The sequence below is a fragment of the Phocoena sinus genome, chromosome 6, assembly GCF_008692025.1.
Source record: "Phocoena sinus isolate mPhoSin1 chromosome 6, mPhoSin1.pri, whole genome shotgun sequence".
Lineage (NCBI taxonomy): Eukaryota > Metazoa > Chordata > Mammalia > Artiodactyla > Phocoenidae > Phocoena > Phocoena sinus.
This window is the reverse complement of record NC_045768.1, coordinates 36,457,412-36,470,503: the sequence shown is the minus strand read 5'-3', so window position 1 is coordinate 36,470,503 and position 13,092 is coordinate 36,457,412. Positions and strand designations below refer to the sequence as shown.

The following is a 13,092-nucleotide window of genomic DNA, read 5'->3' as shown; positions in this document are numbered from 1 at the left end:
TCCCATGCTTGGAGCAGGAAAAAGCAGTAATTTCTTTACCCTTAGAAAAGGCTACAGGGAAAATGATGTCCTCGTAAAAGAGACTAGTTTCAGCTACAATATGGAAGTGGAGAGGGTGCTTTAAGAAAAAAATGGAAGAGGTAGGTGAGTCTGTTTAGAATGGATGGAGTCAAGGGGGAAGGAAAAGCAGAAAGAGTTTGGAGGAAAGCCGAGAGAAAACTGCATTAAGGGAATAACCTTCTGAGGATACGACGTGGCTGCATAGGTTCTAGTTTTTACATGGCAGCTAAGTTTTATAAGGATGAGAACCATAACTGGAACTAAGAAATCACACCTAATCATGGTATCAGAATTGGCTGAAGGTATCTGACAATATCTCGAAGGGGATATGAGAAGGATTTACTTTGCTTCATGTGGAACAGTGGTAGGGTAATAAGTGGGCAAAGAAAATCTCTAGTCTCTCTTGGGAGCAAAGTACATTGAGGGCCTTATTCTAAAGTTAGAGAAAAGTAAGATTTAAGTTAAATTAGGACTATAAATAAAAACTTAACAGTAACACCTTTCACCTTTCTGCAACATCCAATGGAACTGGGTCTAACTTTTTGGTTTTATTTTCAAAACATGGGTTTAATTCTTTTTTTAAAAAACTAATTAATTTATATATTTATGGTTGCTTAGGTCTTTGTTGCTGCATGCAGGCTTTCTCTAGTAGTGGCGAGCGGGGGCTACTCTTTGTTGCGGTGCACGGGCTTCTCATTGCAGTGGCTTTTCTTGTTGCGGAGCACGGGCTCTAGGCGCGCGGGCTTCAGTAGTTGTGGCACACGGGCTTAGTTGCTCTGTGGCGTGTAGGCATGGATCAGGGCTTGAACCCGTGTCCTCTGCATTGGCAGGCAGATTCTTAACCACTGTGCCACCAGGGAAGTCCCAAAACATGGGTTTAATCTATTGCATTTGGCAGCTACTCTTTGAGTTTAAAGTTAATATTGAGTTAATGCTTAAAGACTCAAAGGAGGTCTGGAGAGCACAGAAAGTGTCAAATAACTGTTTATTAGTGGCAGTAGTGACGGTACAAAGTCAATTTCTTCCTTAGCTATATTGGTCTATTGTTAAAGATCAAGCTCTTGCAAGCTAATGCTGTATCCAAAATGGCAGTCAATATGCCATTCAATTCAATACAGATGATGTCTCTTAACATACACTGAACTGTGTTTACAGAATTATCTGTTAACATCCAAAGCTGGTATGATATAGTAGACAAGAAATAGCAAAAGTTGGATTTGAATTTCTGTTCTGCCAACAACTAGATATGTAATTGGGCATCTCAGCGAGATTCTCTGACCCTATTTCTTCATCTAGAAAACCATCCAGGACTAGTTTATTATGACGGTTAAAAACAAAAGGAGACAATACACACAAAGCAGAGAACCTGGCACAAATATTAACAAAGAAAGCAGATTAAAGAGCCCTAGATCACCTAAACACCTACCCTAAGAAATCCTACACCTCCAATTTAATGTGTCACAAGCATTTCTCTTTCAGAACTAGTCCCAATTCCCAACCTGTCACTCCCACACAAACAGAAAATGAGCTAGCTCTATCCAAAAGTCCTAGATTTGATTAGCAACTCTCACTACCTCAGGTTTATATACACATGTACAATTAAATGACTTGGCCCACAACCCTAGTATACAATTACATGACTTGGCCCACAACCCTAGTATACAAAAGCAATTCTGTAACTTAGTTTCCTTTGTGGTAATAACGAATTCCATTACTAAAACTTGCTTCTCTAGGAATAATGGATTGTAAATGTAGTAGCCAATGATTTATGTGAGCACATCCTAGTATTCTTGTTAATAACCTAATGACAGTTTAAATCCATTCATACCTTAATTTGTTTTCATTTTGTATGTAACCAAATTTTTAAACACATTTTACCCACAGGTATAAAAAGTTACAGAAGGCAAGTAACCATGTTTTCTCTTTGAAATATGCATTACTATCAAACTCTGGATGTTAAGCAAATAAGTAGTGATGACTTTAAAAAATACCTTACATGCTTCCATTTTCCTTCCCTATACAATTTCACATATTCTGTAATATCTTCTACCTTCCTACAGAACTAGACCTATTAGGACAAGTGATTAAGACCAAAAGATAAAAAAACAAGAATATTAAGTGGTCAAATAGTAACAGCAGCTCAAGACAAAGACAAACATTCTTCAGAAAAGCTGGCTGAAAAAGTTATGTTAAAGACTCCCTCTAAGAAGAATACTTATTCCCACATATAACAGAAAATAAGAAGTAAGAAGATTCTGAGAATTTTGTCTCAAGCCTTCCTAGAAACAACCTAGAATGTATCTTGTGGCTTTCAGCCCTATGAAGGGAAAGGGTAAATATATAAGAACCTGGAAGAAAGCTTTGAAGTGAGCATCCTCTTGAATGGTAGTGTTCTGATCACTTGGGAGGAGAGGGAACAGGCTCTGAAGTCTCACCCTTTCACAAATCACCTTGTTAGGATGGCCAGGTAGAGGTGCTGAATTGGCCCCGGGAGATATCTGGGAAAAAGAGGGAGAAGAAAAGGATAGTTCATGGCTAGCTGCACCAATGTGGAGAATCATGCCTATGAAGGACAGTCTGGATTTTCTAGGTATCTGATGATTTTGTTAGCAGAGACTGAAAAGAAATAAAAAATTAATCTTAAACATCAAAACAAATATAAGGATGACAAAGGTTGCCTCTGGCAATGGATCTCTCTTATAAAAACTTTCTTTAAAGGCAAAATAGCACTGCTCAAGAACGCAAAGTCCTTCCTATGTTTCCCATATAATATCTATTGTATCTTTTCTGTTGGCATTAATTCTGAAACCCTAAATGACAGATAAGACTTCATATCAAGAAAACCTGAAGTAAAAATCACTTAAGTACAGAAAGATTAGTGTCTACCTGGCGATGATTAATTTTTCATTCTCTTTTTAAGCTAACATTCCAAATGATCATGCAAGGGAAGAGAGATTTCAGAACATCTATGGCAAAATTTCTATAGTGATCCCAAGTATAGAAAACAAGATTTTCATTGTGGAGATCTCAGCTCTATTCAACACAAACCTAGCAACCTTCCTAATGAATAAAGGACAAGATCATAAGCCTCAAAGTAAATGACTGCATGTTTTAAATGCTTGACTAGATTGTGAGTTAATCCCCTTAAACTCATATGTAAGTATACTTAATCTGTAGCATTTTTGATCACAGACATCATGAGTATCACCTGTTCCACTGTGCTGTGGCGTGAACTGCCTTTGGGGGTTAAGGTTTATGTAGCCGCTTGTTCCTACACTAAAGACCATGTCTTTAAGGCTGTCTTGTTTTTAGTTTCATTGCTGCACTCATTCCCTTACATGTTAAGTGTCTATTCTGTGACAGGCACTAAAAACAAAAGATAGTTATGATTTCCTACCTTCAAGAAGTATATGCTATAAAAAAGAAACAAAAGCAAATCACTGTATAAAAAAGTATCTTTCGGGCTTCCCTGGTGGCGCAGTGGTTGAGAGTCCACCTGCCAATGCAGGGGACACGGGTTCATGCCCCGGTCCGGGAAGATCCCACATGCCGCGGAGCGGCTGGGCCCGTGAGCCATGGCAGTCTGAGCCTGCGCGTCCGGAGCCTGTGCTCAACGGGAGAGGCCACAACAGTGAGAGGGCCACGTACCGCAAAAAAAAAAAGAAAAAGAAAAAAAAGTATCTTTCTGTGATAATGGTCCATACTGGTGCTTTGGAGAGGTAATTGCTAACAGTGTAGTCAAGAAACTACAAAATGTTCAGTGTAACTGGTCAGTAAGGAAGCAGCCAGAGAGGAAGGCAGAGACAGATCATAAAGTGGCATGCTAATTACATGAATAATCCTGCTATAATAACCTTCTTTAGCCCCTTTATAAATTTTGGTTTCTGGTTTGCTACGAGCCTGGTAAACAGATAAATGACCAGGCCTGTTGCTAACAGTAAAATTACTTCCAAAGACCTTCCTAGGATTGAAAGCAAAATTGAGGGCAGTAACTTTAGAATTCATTAGTACTACTCCACAAAATGTTTTGGACATGAACTAAAGCTTTTCTCTGTACTATAAACATGAATGTGCCAATACCCTTTACCACTGTGATGAAATATAAATGACTGAATCAAGGAATATTTATTCACACCCTCTTATAAGCAAAGAGTTATGTTAGAAAATGAAATAAAACATGGATCCCACCCTCAAGGAACTTATTCTAGTTTTAAAAAGAAAGATGCAAGCAGCCAACTACAGGATAATGTTTTAAATGCCATAATACAGGCAAAAATCAGAATAGAGGTAGGAGCCCTGGGTTTATCTGAGGGCAAGAGTAGAAAATATTTCAAAGGAAGAAGTAGTTTCACATTCCTGACTCATTTAATGTAAGGAGTGCTTTTACTACTTTAAAGCAGTTCTCTCCTCTCTCAAAATGGTCTCTGTTCCTTGATGCAGGCTTCATATTCTTTCTGCAATCTTAAGCTTACACTTTGCACAATAAGTACATTTGAAGAGTGTTTTAACAAGGCCATCTACCTTCAACTATCATACTTAAAGCAGTCTCACAAACTGCTAGTACAAGAGCTGGCTGGGAAAACAGATTTCAGTAATACGTGTAAAAAACTGGCAAACCCTGGTCCTTGCAGGGGGAAGTGGGGTGGCGGGGGGAGTAGGGGGAGAGAAGGGAAGAAAGAATTCTAAGATGGTCTCCAAGATTCCCACCTCTGGTGTCTATCTCCTGTATAATCCATCCCTCCCTGGTGTGGGGGTAGGACTGTAAATATGGTGAATTTCATTCCCATGATTAGGTTAAATTATATGACCTAAATTACACAAACCCTTTCACAGAGGTGAAGGGATTTTCAAATATAATTAAGATTCCAAGTCACTGAATTTTAAGTTAATCAAAGGAGAGATTACCTTGGGTAGGCCTGACTTAATGAGAGAAAGCTCTCAAAAGAGAAGTTGAGCCCTTCCTAAAGAGATTCTCCTGCCAACCTTATAGACTAAGCTGCTAGGTTCTGAGAAGTCATATGAAGGGGGCCATGTGGTAGAGACCTGAGGGCACCTAGGAACTGAGAATGGTCACCAGTTGACAGCTAGCAAGAAAATGGGGGAACCTCAGCCCTATAATCACAAGAACCACATTACACCAACAACAGTGAGCTTGGAAGAGGCCATCAAGTCTCTAATAAAAATCATAGCTCCAGCCAAATAAGACCCTGAACAGAAGACTCTACAGCTAACCCATACCAGGACTTCGATCCATGGAAACTGTGAGATAACAGATCTGTGTTTTAAGGTACTAAATTTGTGGTTATTTGTTACACACAATAGAAAACTAACATAACATACATGTACATAATAAAAACTGTTGTACCACACTCAAGGAGTTTCTTCTCCAAAATTCTAGCTGTATTAGTTTAATTATGAAAGATGACTTTTTATCTAAGCAATACAGCAGTTTTTAAAACCTCAATCTGGTAATAGTAAACTTCATGCCAGGAACCAAACTGGGCTTTCTGATCTTTACATACTGCAAGTTAGGGTTAACCAACTTGCTTAAAGCGAAACATCTCATAAACACCAGAGACATAATTTGAAGCCAAGTCTAGCTGGCTCTAAGGTTCAGACTCAACCCACTAAACCACCTTCTAACTGAAGAATTTTAAAAGTAACATTCTTTATAATCTATCTAGTTGGATTAGTAAGGAACAACTATTCCACAATGCCTATTTAAAGCTATTTTAAGCATTTAAAAATAAATTTGTTTCCTTGTAACTTGTTTCTGACTTCCACTACTTCCCTAACTCTCCCTCATTAAGATTACTGAGGTTATACTATATCTGAAAATCAATAGTTCTATTTTTCCCTAACCTACCAACTGCTGAGCATTACAAGGACATGGTAACTTCAGCCTTCTCTCAGGATGCACCTATATTTAAAAAGTCCTGCCATGAAAATATTCCTGAGATGGGACTGAATCTGCAACTCCCTACACATCTCATTTCTAATGTTTATCTACATATAACTATATGACTAATTCGCCCAGCATAACTGTTTTCTATTTCACAAGACTAGAATTATAGAAAACAGTTTAACCTTTTAAGCAATAACACATTACTATTTTAAGGACATCTTCTGTTTAATGTGGCCTTCCCTGTCTTGGTAACCATAATATAACCAACAATTTAACCTTTGTGTTAGAGTGTAGTATTATTGTTACTGTGGCAAATTGTTGCAGTTATTGTGTTAAAAATAACATTGGACTTAGGTCTACATATTGTCCCAGAACTTGCATCCTCCAAAATCACTTCTGATGACAGCTTCCTTCATTTACATTTTTCTCATATAAGTGAAGTAGAGGATATACAGGTGTATGATCTCTAGGCCAGTATTAAATAATGTACTTTCCACAAAATAAATTGCTCAAAAGGCCAAACGGCCTTCTCCAAAATGGCCACATTACCCTCCAGAAAAAAAATTGTTCACTGTTACAAAAGCTGCATACCATCTGCTCAAAGGCACTCAAATCATAGGCTAACAGACAAAGGGAAAAAAAAAAACAAAAAATGATGAGTTAGGTGCTTGGTCAATGTTGACTCGAACAAGTGCCTTACTCCTCCTCTAGGTCCAAGTCTGGGTACCTAAAAAATGAAGAGGTCGAATCCAAATTATCTAAAAATCCAAATATTCTCACTGCTTCCATGATGGCAAATATTAATCTCCTGGAAAATAATCAAGGAGATTTCATTAACAAATTAACAGTTCGAATAATTGATCTTTCATCTGACAAATTCTGAGATTATATTCCAAAATATGAGAAAAGCCATAAGCACAAATATGTCCATCACATTACAGCAACAATTTAAAAGGGAACTAGAAGTAACCTAAATGTTTAACAAATAAGTATTTGTTAAGTGAGATTATGGTATGTGTGCTTGGCGGACTATTATGCAGTCATTAAACCATTCAAGAACTGGTACTACTTACCGGGGAAGGATCATTACTGTCCAGCAATGGGACACTCTCTTTTTAAAATAAACTATTATTCCCATTATTGAGTTAAGGCAAACAACAAACTGGGCCCATGTCTTTCTGGGAACAGAGCAGAACCAGGGCTGGTGAAAATAGCCGAAAGGCTCCACCCTCCTTTCTCACCCCACAGTCCAACAAATTAATGGGAAAGGGGGGAAGGGAGGCACGTGCAACTAAGGAAGTCTCTAACCATTACATGTACTGAGCAGGTGAACATAAAGGTTAGGTAGGAAAAGTTAAGATTTACACATTCTTTTAATAAATTTTTCTTTCCTTCACTTCTACAATCCAGATTTGCATGCACAAGGATTATTTTCCCCTCAAGGAAGTATGTCTAAAATCATTTTACTTACGCTGGTAACCTCAAAGTAGATTGCTCTAAACCATCTTTTCAAGATTTATCTTTTAAGAATTACATGGATTTGGAAAATATCTAGACCATGACCAGTCCAAATCAATATAAAATTTATACATATATACACACACATACACACATCTGAAAAGATGAAGTGTGACTGAGTGCTTTGTAAGTCTTACTGAATAAAAGTCACAATTAATTCAAATACTTATTGCATTTCTACCATGTGCTAGATGCTGTGAAAACAAAAAGAAGTATTTCTTGCCCTCAAAGAGATTCAGTCTAGGGAGGGACAAATTCAACAGGAATAAATGAGGACAACAGGGTCCCCTAACATAGAGGGGAGAAGGAAAGGTGTTCAGATCTTTTAAAAACGAACATAAAAAAAAAAAAGGAACATGAAATGACAGAAGAGCTGGGGGAAAAATAAGACTGTGTACATGGCCCCTCTTTGTCTACTTGCTCAAATCTCACTCGTTAATTCATTATAGAGTTCAAGCATTTGCTTCATCTACAGATAGACAATGTGATGTTAGGAATCTAACATTTACTGAACAAATTAACTAGACTACAACTATAGAGTTCAAATATGTGTTTACAATCCATACACTCTGTCGAGAGAAAACATAAAGCAAACTATGATTTAACCAAAGATGAACCGACGTGAAAACAGATGCCTGATATATGTGGTTAGCAGGAAAACAACCAGAAAACTAGTGACTAAGACCCAGACACTACACAACAATCACAGGACTAATCAAGAACTACCTTACCGGGGCTTCCCTGGTGACGCAGTGGTTAAGAATCCGCCTGCCAATGCAGGGGGCACAGGTTCAAGCCGTGGTCCGGGAAGATCCCCCATGCCACGGAGCAACTAAGCCCGTGCACCACAACTACTGAGCCTGCATTCTAGAGCCTGCGAGCCACAACTATTGAGCCCGCATGCCACAACTACTGAAGCCCGCGCGCCTAGAGCCCATGCTCTGCAACAAGAGAAGTCACGGTAATGAGTAGCCTGTGTGTGCACCGCAAAGAAGAGTAGCCCCTGCTCGCCACAACTAGAGAAAGCCTGCACGCAGTAACGATGACCCAACACAGCCCAAAATAAATAAAATAAACAGTCTAGGGCTTCCCTGGTGGCGCAGTGGTTGGGAGTCCGCCTGCCGATGCAGGGGACACGGGTTCGTATCCCGATCCGGGAAGATCCCACATGCCGCGGAGCGGCTGGGCCCGTGAGCCATGGCCACTGAGCCTGCGCGTCCGGAGCCTGTGCTCCGCAACGGGAGAGGCCACAACAGTGAGAGGCCCGCATAACGCAAAAAAAAAAAAAAAAAAAATAAACAGTCTAGCGATGTAACTAAAAGCCTCATCCAAAGCAACTGCAGACACAACAGGTCTACACTCCACGTTATGATGCTAACATATTCAGTTATGTCTAACTGTGCTATCCTCTGTCCACCCTTGCTCAAAATTCAGATTGCTCTAGTACAGAAAATTCTCAATATTTACTCAGATTAATAACTTCCAACTTAAGTTTAGCTATAAAAATTGGATGGGTAGATAAAACTCAACAAGTACAGAAACACACTACCTTCCAGAGTCACAGAAGATATCAGAAGTGGAGGGACCACAGAGAACATTTAAATCCAACTCTCATATTTTACAGATGAGGACTTGAGGAGCACATGGCTAATTTGTGGCAAAATTTATCCAACTATAGCCTCTCAAGGCTACCAAGTCTTTTAGAAACAAGCCTTACAAAAAAATTACAAATATCAACTTAAAATTGAACCCCTATAATGAATAGATTTAAGGTTTAATAGGTTTTCAAGTGAAATATACTATGCCAATACGTTTATGAGCCAGCAAGAGCTGGAGTACATTAAATGATACAATTCCTACTTAAAAATCCAGTTAGCAATTTTCACCTATTTACTGCAAGTATTGAATACATGCCAGCTGCAATGTAACTGATCTGACCCCTATATTTGGTCTTGTATTGTTACTCCTATAGAAACCCAATTTCTTCCAATGGAAGACAGAAACAATTTTACTTTGATCCCAACTGTCCCTAGATCCTCATTAAGTTTTGATTTCTTAAGAACTGAGAGAATGGCTTTAAAAAATAAATTTAGACTAGTTACCAGGGCTGCTACCTACTTAAAGGAATTTTGCGGTAATTGTGTTAACAACAGTACCTGCAATCGAGGCCAAATAGTATCCAAAAAGGCCTGCAATTCTAAGGTAATAAACGACTGTGAATGATTTGCATACTTAAAATTTCGTATATTAAGTGCGCCTCGTAAGAAAAGAGAAAAGGCAATTCAATATTACATTATTCGTTTCTATTTACGGTGCAAGAACTAACATACCCAACTTTTAATGTTAATAGTATACATCATTTTTGCAGCATAAAGAAAAAACAAGGTCTTACAAGTCCTACACACGTAAACGAAAACTTTACTCTCTTTGGCCCTCAATACTTTGAAAAACTCTCGGCTCAAAACCAACCTCTTCCATTCTTCAGCCCTGAAAGGAAGAATTCCCAACCCGAGAACAAAACGCAGCCTGTTCAGAAACCCGCGGCGTCACAAGGACGGAGACAGGACCCTTCTGACTGGGTTCTGCGTTGTCCTGAGTGACATCATTTTACCTGCGCCTGGGCAAAAAGGGAGGGAGCGAAAGAGCGAGGCCATCTGCCAGACGCGGCGGGCCGGCGCTCCCGAGGGCTGTGCCCGCACCTCCTCGCCGGTGCCTCGGGAACAAAGAGCGCCGGGCGGCCCGGCCGCGCCCCGCTGAACACCAAGCAACCTCATCTCTAGCGCGGTCCCGCAGGCTCCCAACAGCCCAAGGCTCGGCCCGTCCCGCCCTCATGCGGGAACCAACGGCTGCGGCAGCCAGTACCTGCAAAGGAAGGCTCCGCCCTGCGGGGCTACTCCCGCGGCTCCTCGCTGGGCCACCGCCTCCTATTGTGACCGCTCGTCCAGCCAGCGGCCAGCTCGCCAGATCCTCTGTTCCCGGGCCTTCTCAACCCTGGAACCCGGGCTCCGACCGACGCGCTATCACGGCGCTTCCTTCCTCCCGGCACCATCACACGGGCCGCGCCAAGAAACGACGGCTGCACGCCCAGAGCTGACAAAAGTCGGCTAACGCCTCGGGGGCTCCATCCTCTCGGCCCCCGCGCCCTAACCGCCCCGGCCGCCGCACGACCCCGCACCGCTGCACGAGGGGGCCCCGCCCCGCTGCGCCCCTCCCCGGTGCTCGCTGACCGGACGCGCCGGCGCAGTACCCTGCGCTGCGCGCGCAAGCGACACCCCCCCACCGCTAGGCCGCAAGATGCGCGAGCACGCGGCCCTCCCACTTCTCGGGTCTGGGTCGCTCCCACCCCACCCCGCCCCCTCTCCTGAACAAACCTCGCGATCCCAGGGCGCGAGACCGCCAGTCGCTCCGCCCCTTTCCCCCTCGGCTTATCTCCGCGCGCGGAGCCCCCTTTGTTTCCACCCGCGGAGGGAGGGGGCGGGGCAGGCTGCGCACGTCCAGGCGCGCGACTCGGACTAGTTCCGGCAACAGAGCCGTCGCGCCGCACCCCTGCGCAGCCCCGCCCTGCCCCGCCCCCCACGCCTGGCGCCCGGAAAAGCTGCCGCTATGCCGGGCCGCGGGCGGGCCGAGCCTACGAGTTCTATATATTTCTCCCCAAGTGTTGCTGCAAGTCCGTGCGTACCGCCTCCAAAACTCAGCCATCAAACAGTAATTAACCTCACTCAAATTCCCAATATAGTATGTATTCATGTGGCCCAAATGTTAGGAATTTTTATTGACGTAGAGAGAGGTGATTTGGCCAAGGTGTCTTTGGCCAAGGTGTCTCAATGGAGAGTCAGGTTCAAACCCAACTTGTACTACTGTAAGGCTCAATTAAACAGTTATTCATATTGTGCTGAGGACAGGAAATGAGATAGGTACGAAGACCGAAGCTGGCATGGTGCCTGTCCTAATCATGTTCGAGATCTAAAAGAGGAAGTAAGATCTTCCATAAAAGCGCAATAAATACAAGGACAAAATAGTTTAAATGGTATCGGAGGAAAAGAGGGCAGTCAAGGGGACAGTATCGAAGAAGTGGGTTTTAAGCAGATAGGAATTATGTCTTCAAGGATGGTGATCATATTTCAGTCCAATCATCAAAAGCCCAGGTTCTGGTTCTGTTGGCATTACTTAAACCAGTCTCCTTCCTGCTGTGGGCCTCAGATGCCTCCTGTAGAAAATTAGGGAACCAGACTAAAATGTTGTTCCAGGACCCTCTGAACCTCTATGCATTGATATGAATAACACGAAAGGGTAATTATTTGTGAACATCTGTCTCCCATATCACACTGGGCGACCTGTTTTGACTCTGTAACCCTAAGGTCTAAACCTACAGCCTGAAATACAACAGCAGGTGCTTAGCAACTGCTGAATTCAAAGTTCCAGCAATAACATCACAGGTTTTTACAACTCCTGGACAAAGAGAGGCTAGAATGAGATAACTTGCCCCCATGAACAAGTCCCCTCCCCCAGCCCCACACCCCCATATGTAGCCCAGTTATCTAGCTGACTGTTCTCCCAAAGCCCTCTCTGGCTAGTCTTCCAAAGCAGCCAATTTGGAGATGATTACATCCAAACTTTTAAGGTTCCCCCCCCATTTCACAGCACAGAGTCATAAATCCCAACCACACCTTTAGGTGCATCCAATGTAATCCACTTCTAACATCTGGATCCCCCATAATACCCCCTTTACGGCTGTGGATTCACCTAGCATTACAGATCTTCCAACAGAATCTCAGCTATATAAGCTTCCTTACATAATACAGACCACCCTGAAACAGCTTTTCTTGTTTACTTGGGCATGGGCTATGTAATGATAGGGGGAAATAGAGACAAAAATTGGGAACAGGGAGGGAAATTACCATTTGGAAGCTGTCCAATCCTAAGAGTCAGGTTCCTCAAGTGCTGAATTTCAGCAGCAAATATCTATTACAGTCCTCCAGGGTTCCTAACCCTTAAGCTTATGTGAATTCCCCCTGGGCTTCAGCCAATCCTTTGTTAGGCACTCTTTGAGAACCCTTCTCAAATGGCTGAGATCTTAGTTAACTGGGATCTGAAGGCTTCACCTAAGAAGTCTGTCTACATGTAAACAATGCTCCCACACCTCAAGGTTGAATTGTTGGAAATTCGTACTGCAATTTCTTTTCTAGTTGATTTTCTTAACCAGAAAATCTGGTACCCTGCTAATAAACACCTGATGAGTGGATTACGTTTTAAGGTGGGCCACTGACCACCTAATGTGGCAGGAAGTAAATTATGCCAGAGCAGTGGCTCAACCCCAGTCCACCTAAAATTCTACTTGGTGTCGGTCCAAAAAGGTGGGAAGCCTTGTTGGAGAGGTGTCCAATGGATCTTTCTGCAATGATAGAAATGTTCAACATCTGCAGCATCCAAAAGGTAGCCATTAGCTACATACATATGGCTACTGAGTGAGCACCTAAAATGGGGCTAGTGCAACTAATGCATTAACCAGGATTGTTTAAATAGTCACATGTGGCTAGGGGACAGTACAGCACTTGTGCGAAAAGTAGTTGCTTGTAGCAAGAACTTTTGAGAATTCTGACTCCAAGACT

General features: G+C 42.1%; 1 protein-coding gene across 12 annotated transcripts in view; it reads right to left on the bottom strand.

Moving 5' to 3' along the window:
* The window catches only part of RNF38 (ring finger protein 38), a 123,903-nt gene that overhangs the window by 49,151 nt on the left and 61,660 nt on the right, over nt 1–13,092 (bottom strand). Inside the window, exons 1-2 of one of the 12 annotated variants that reach the window (XM_032634729.1) lie at nt 10,855–10,953; nt 2,409–2,558 (exon numbers count right to left, since the gene is read on the bottom strand). The exons of 2 other annotated variants lie outside the window; for them this stretch is intronic. Coding sequence is in view for 3 of the 10 variants with exons in the window: in XM_032634724.1 (XP_032490615.1) it covers nt 2,409–2,558 (150 nt within the window). In the remaining 7 variants the exon portion in view is untranslated. Of the gene's footprint in view, nt 1–2,408; nt 2,559–10,094; nt 10,257–10,345; nt 10,726–10,854; nt 10,987–13,092 lie in introns of those variants that run through there. 9 more of the 12 variants (XM_032634728.1, XM_032634733.1, XM_032634732.1 and 6 more) reach the window with 9 other exon arrangements.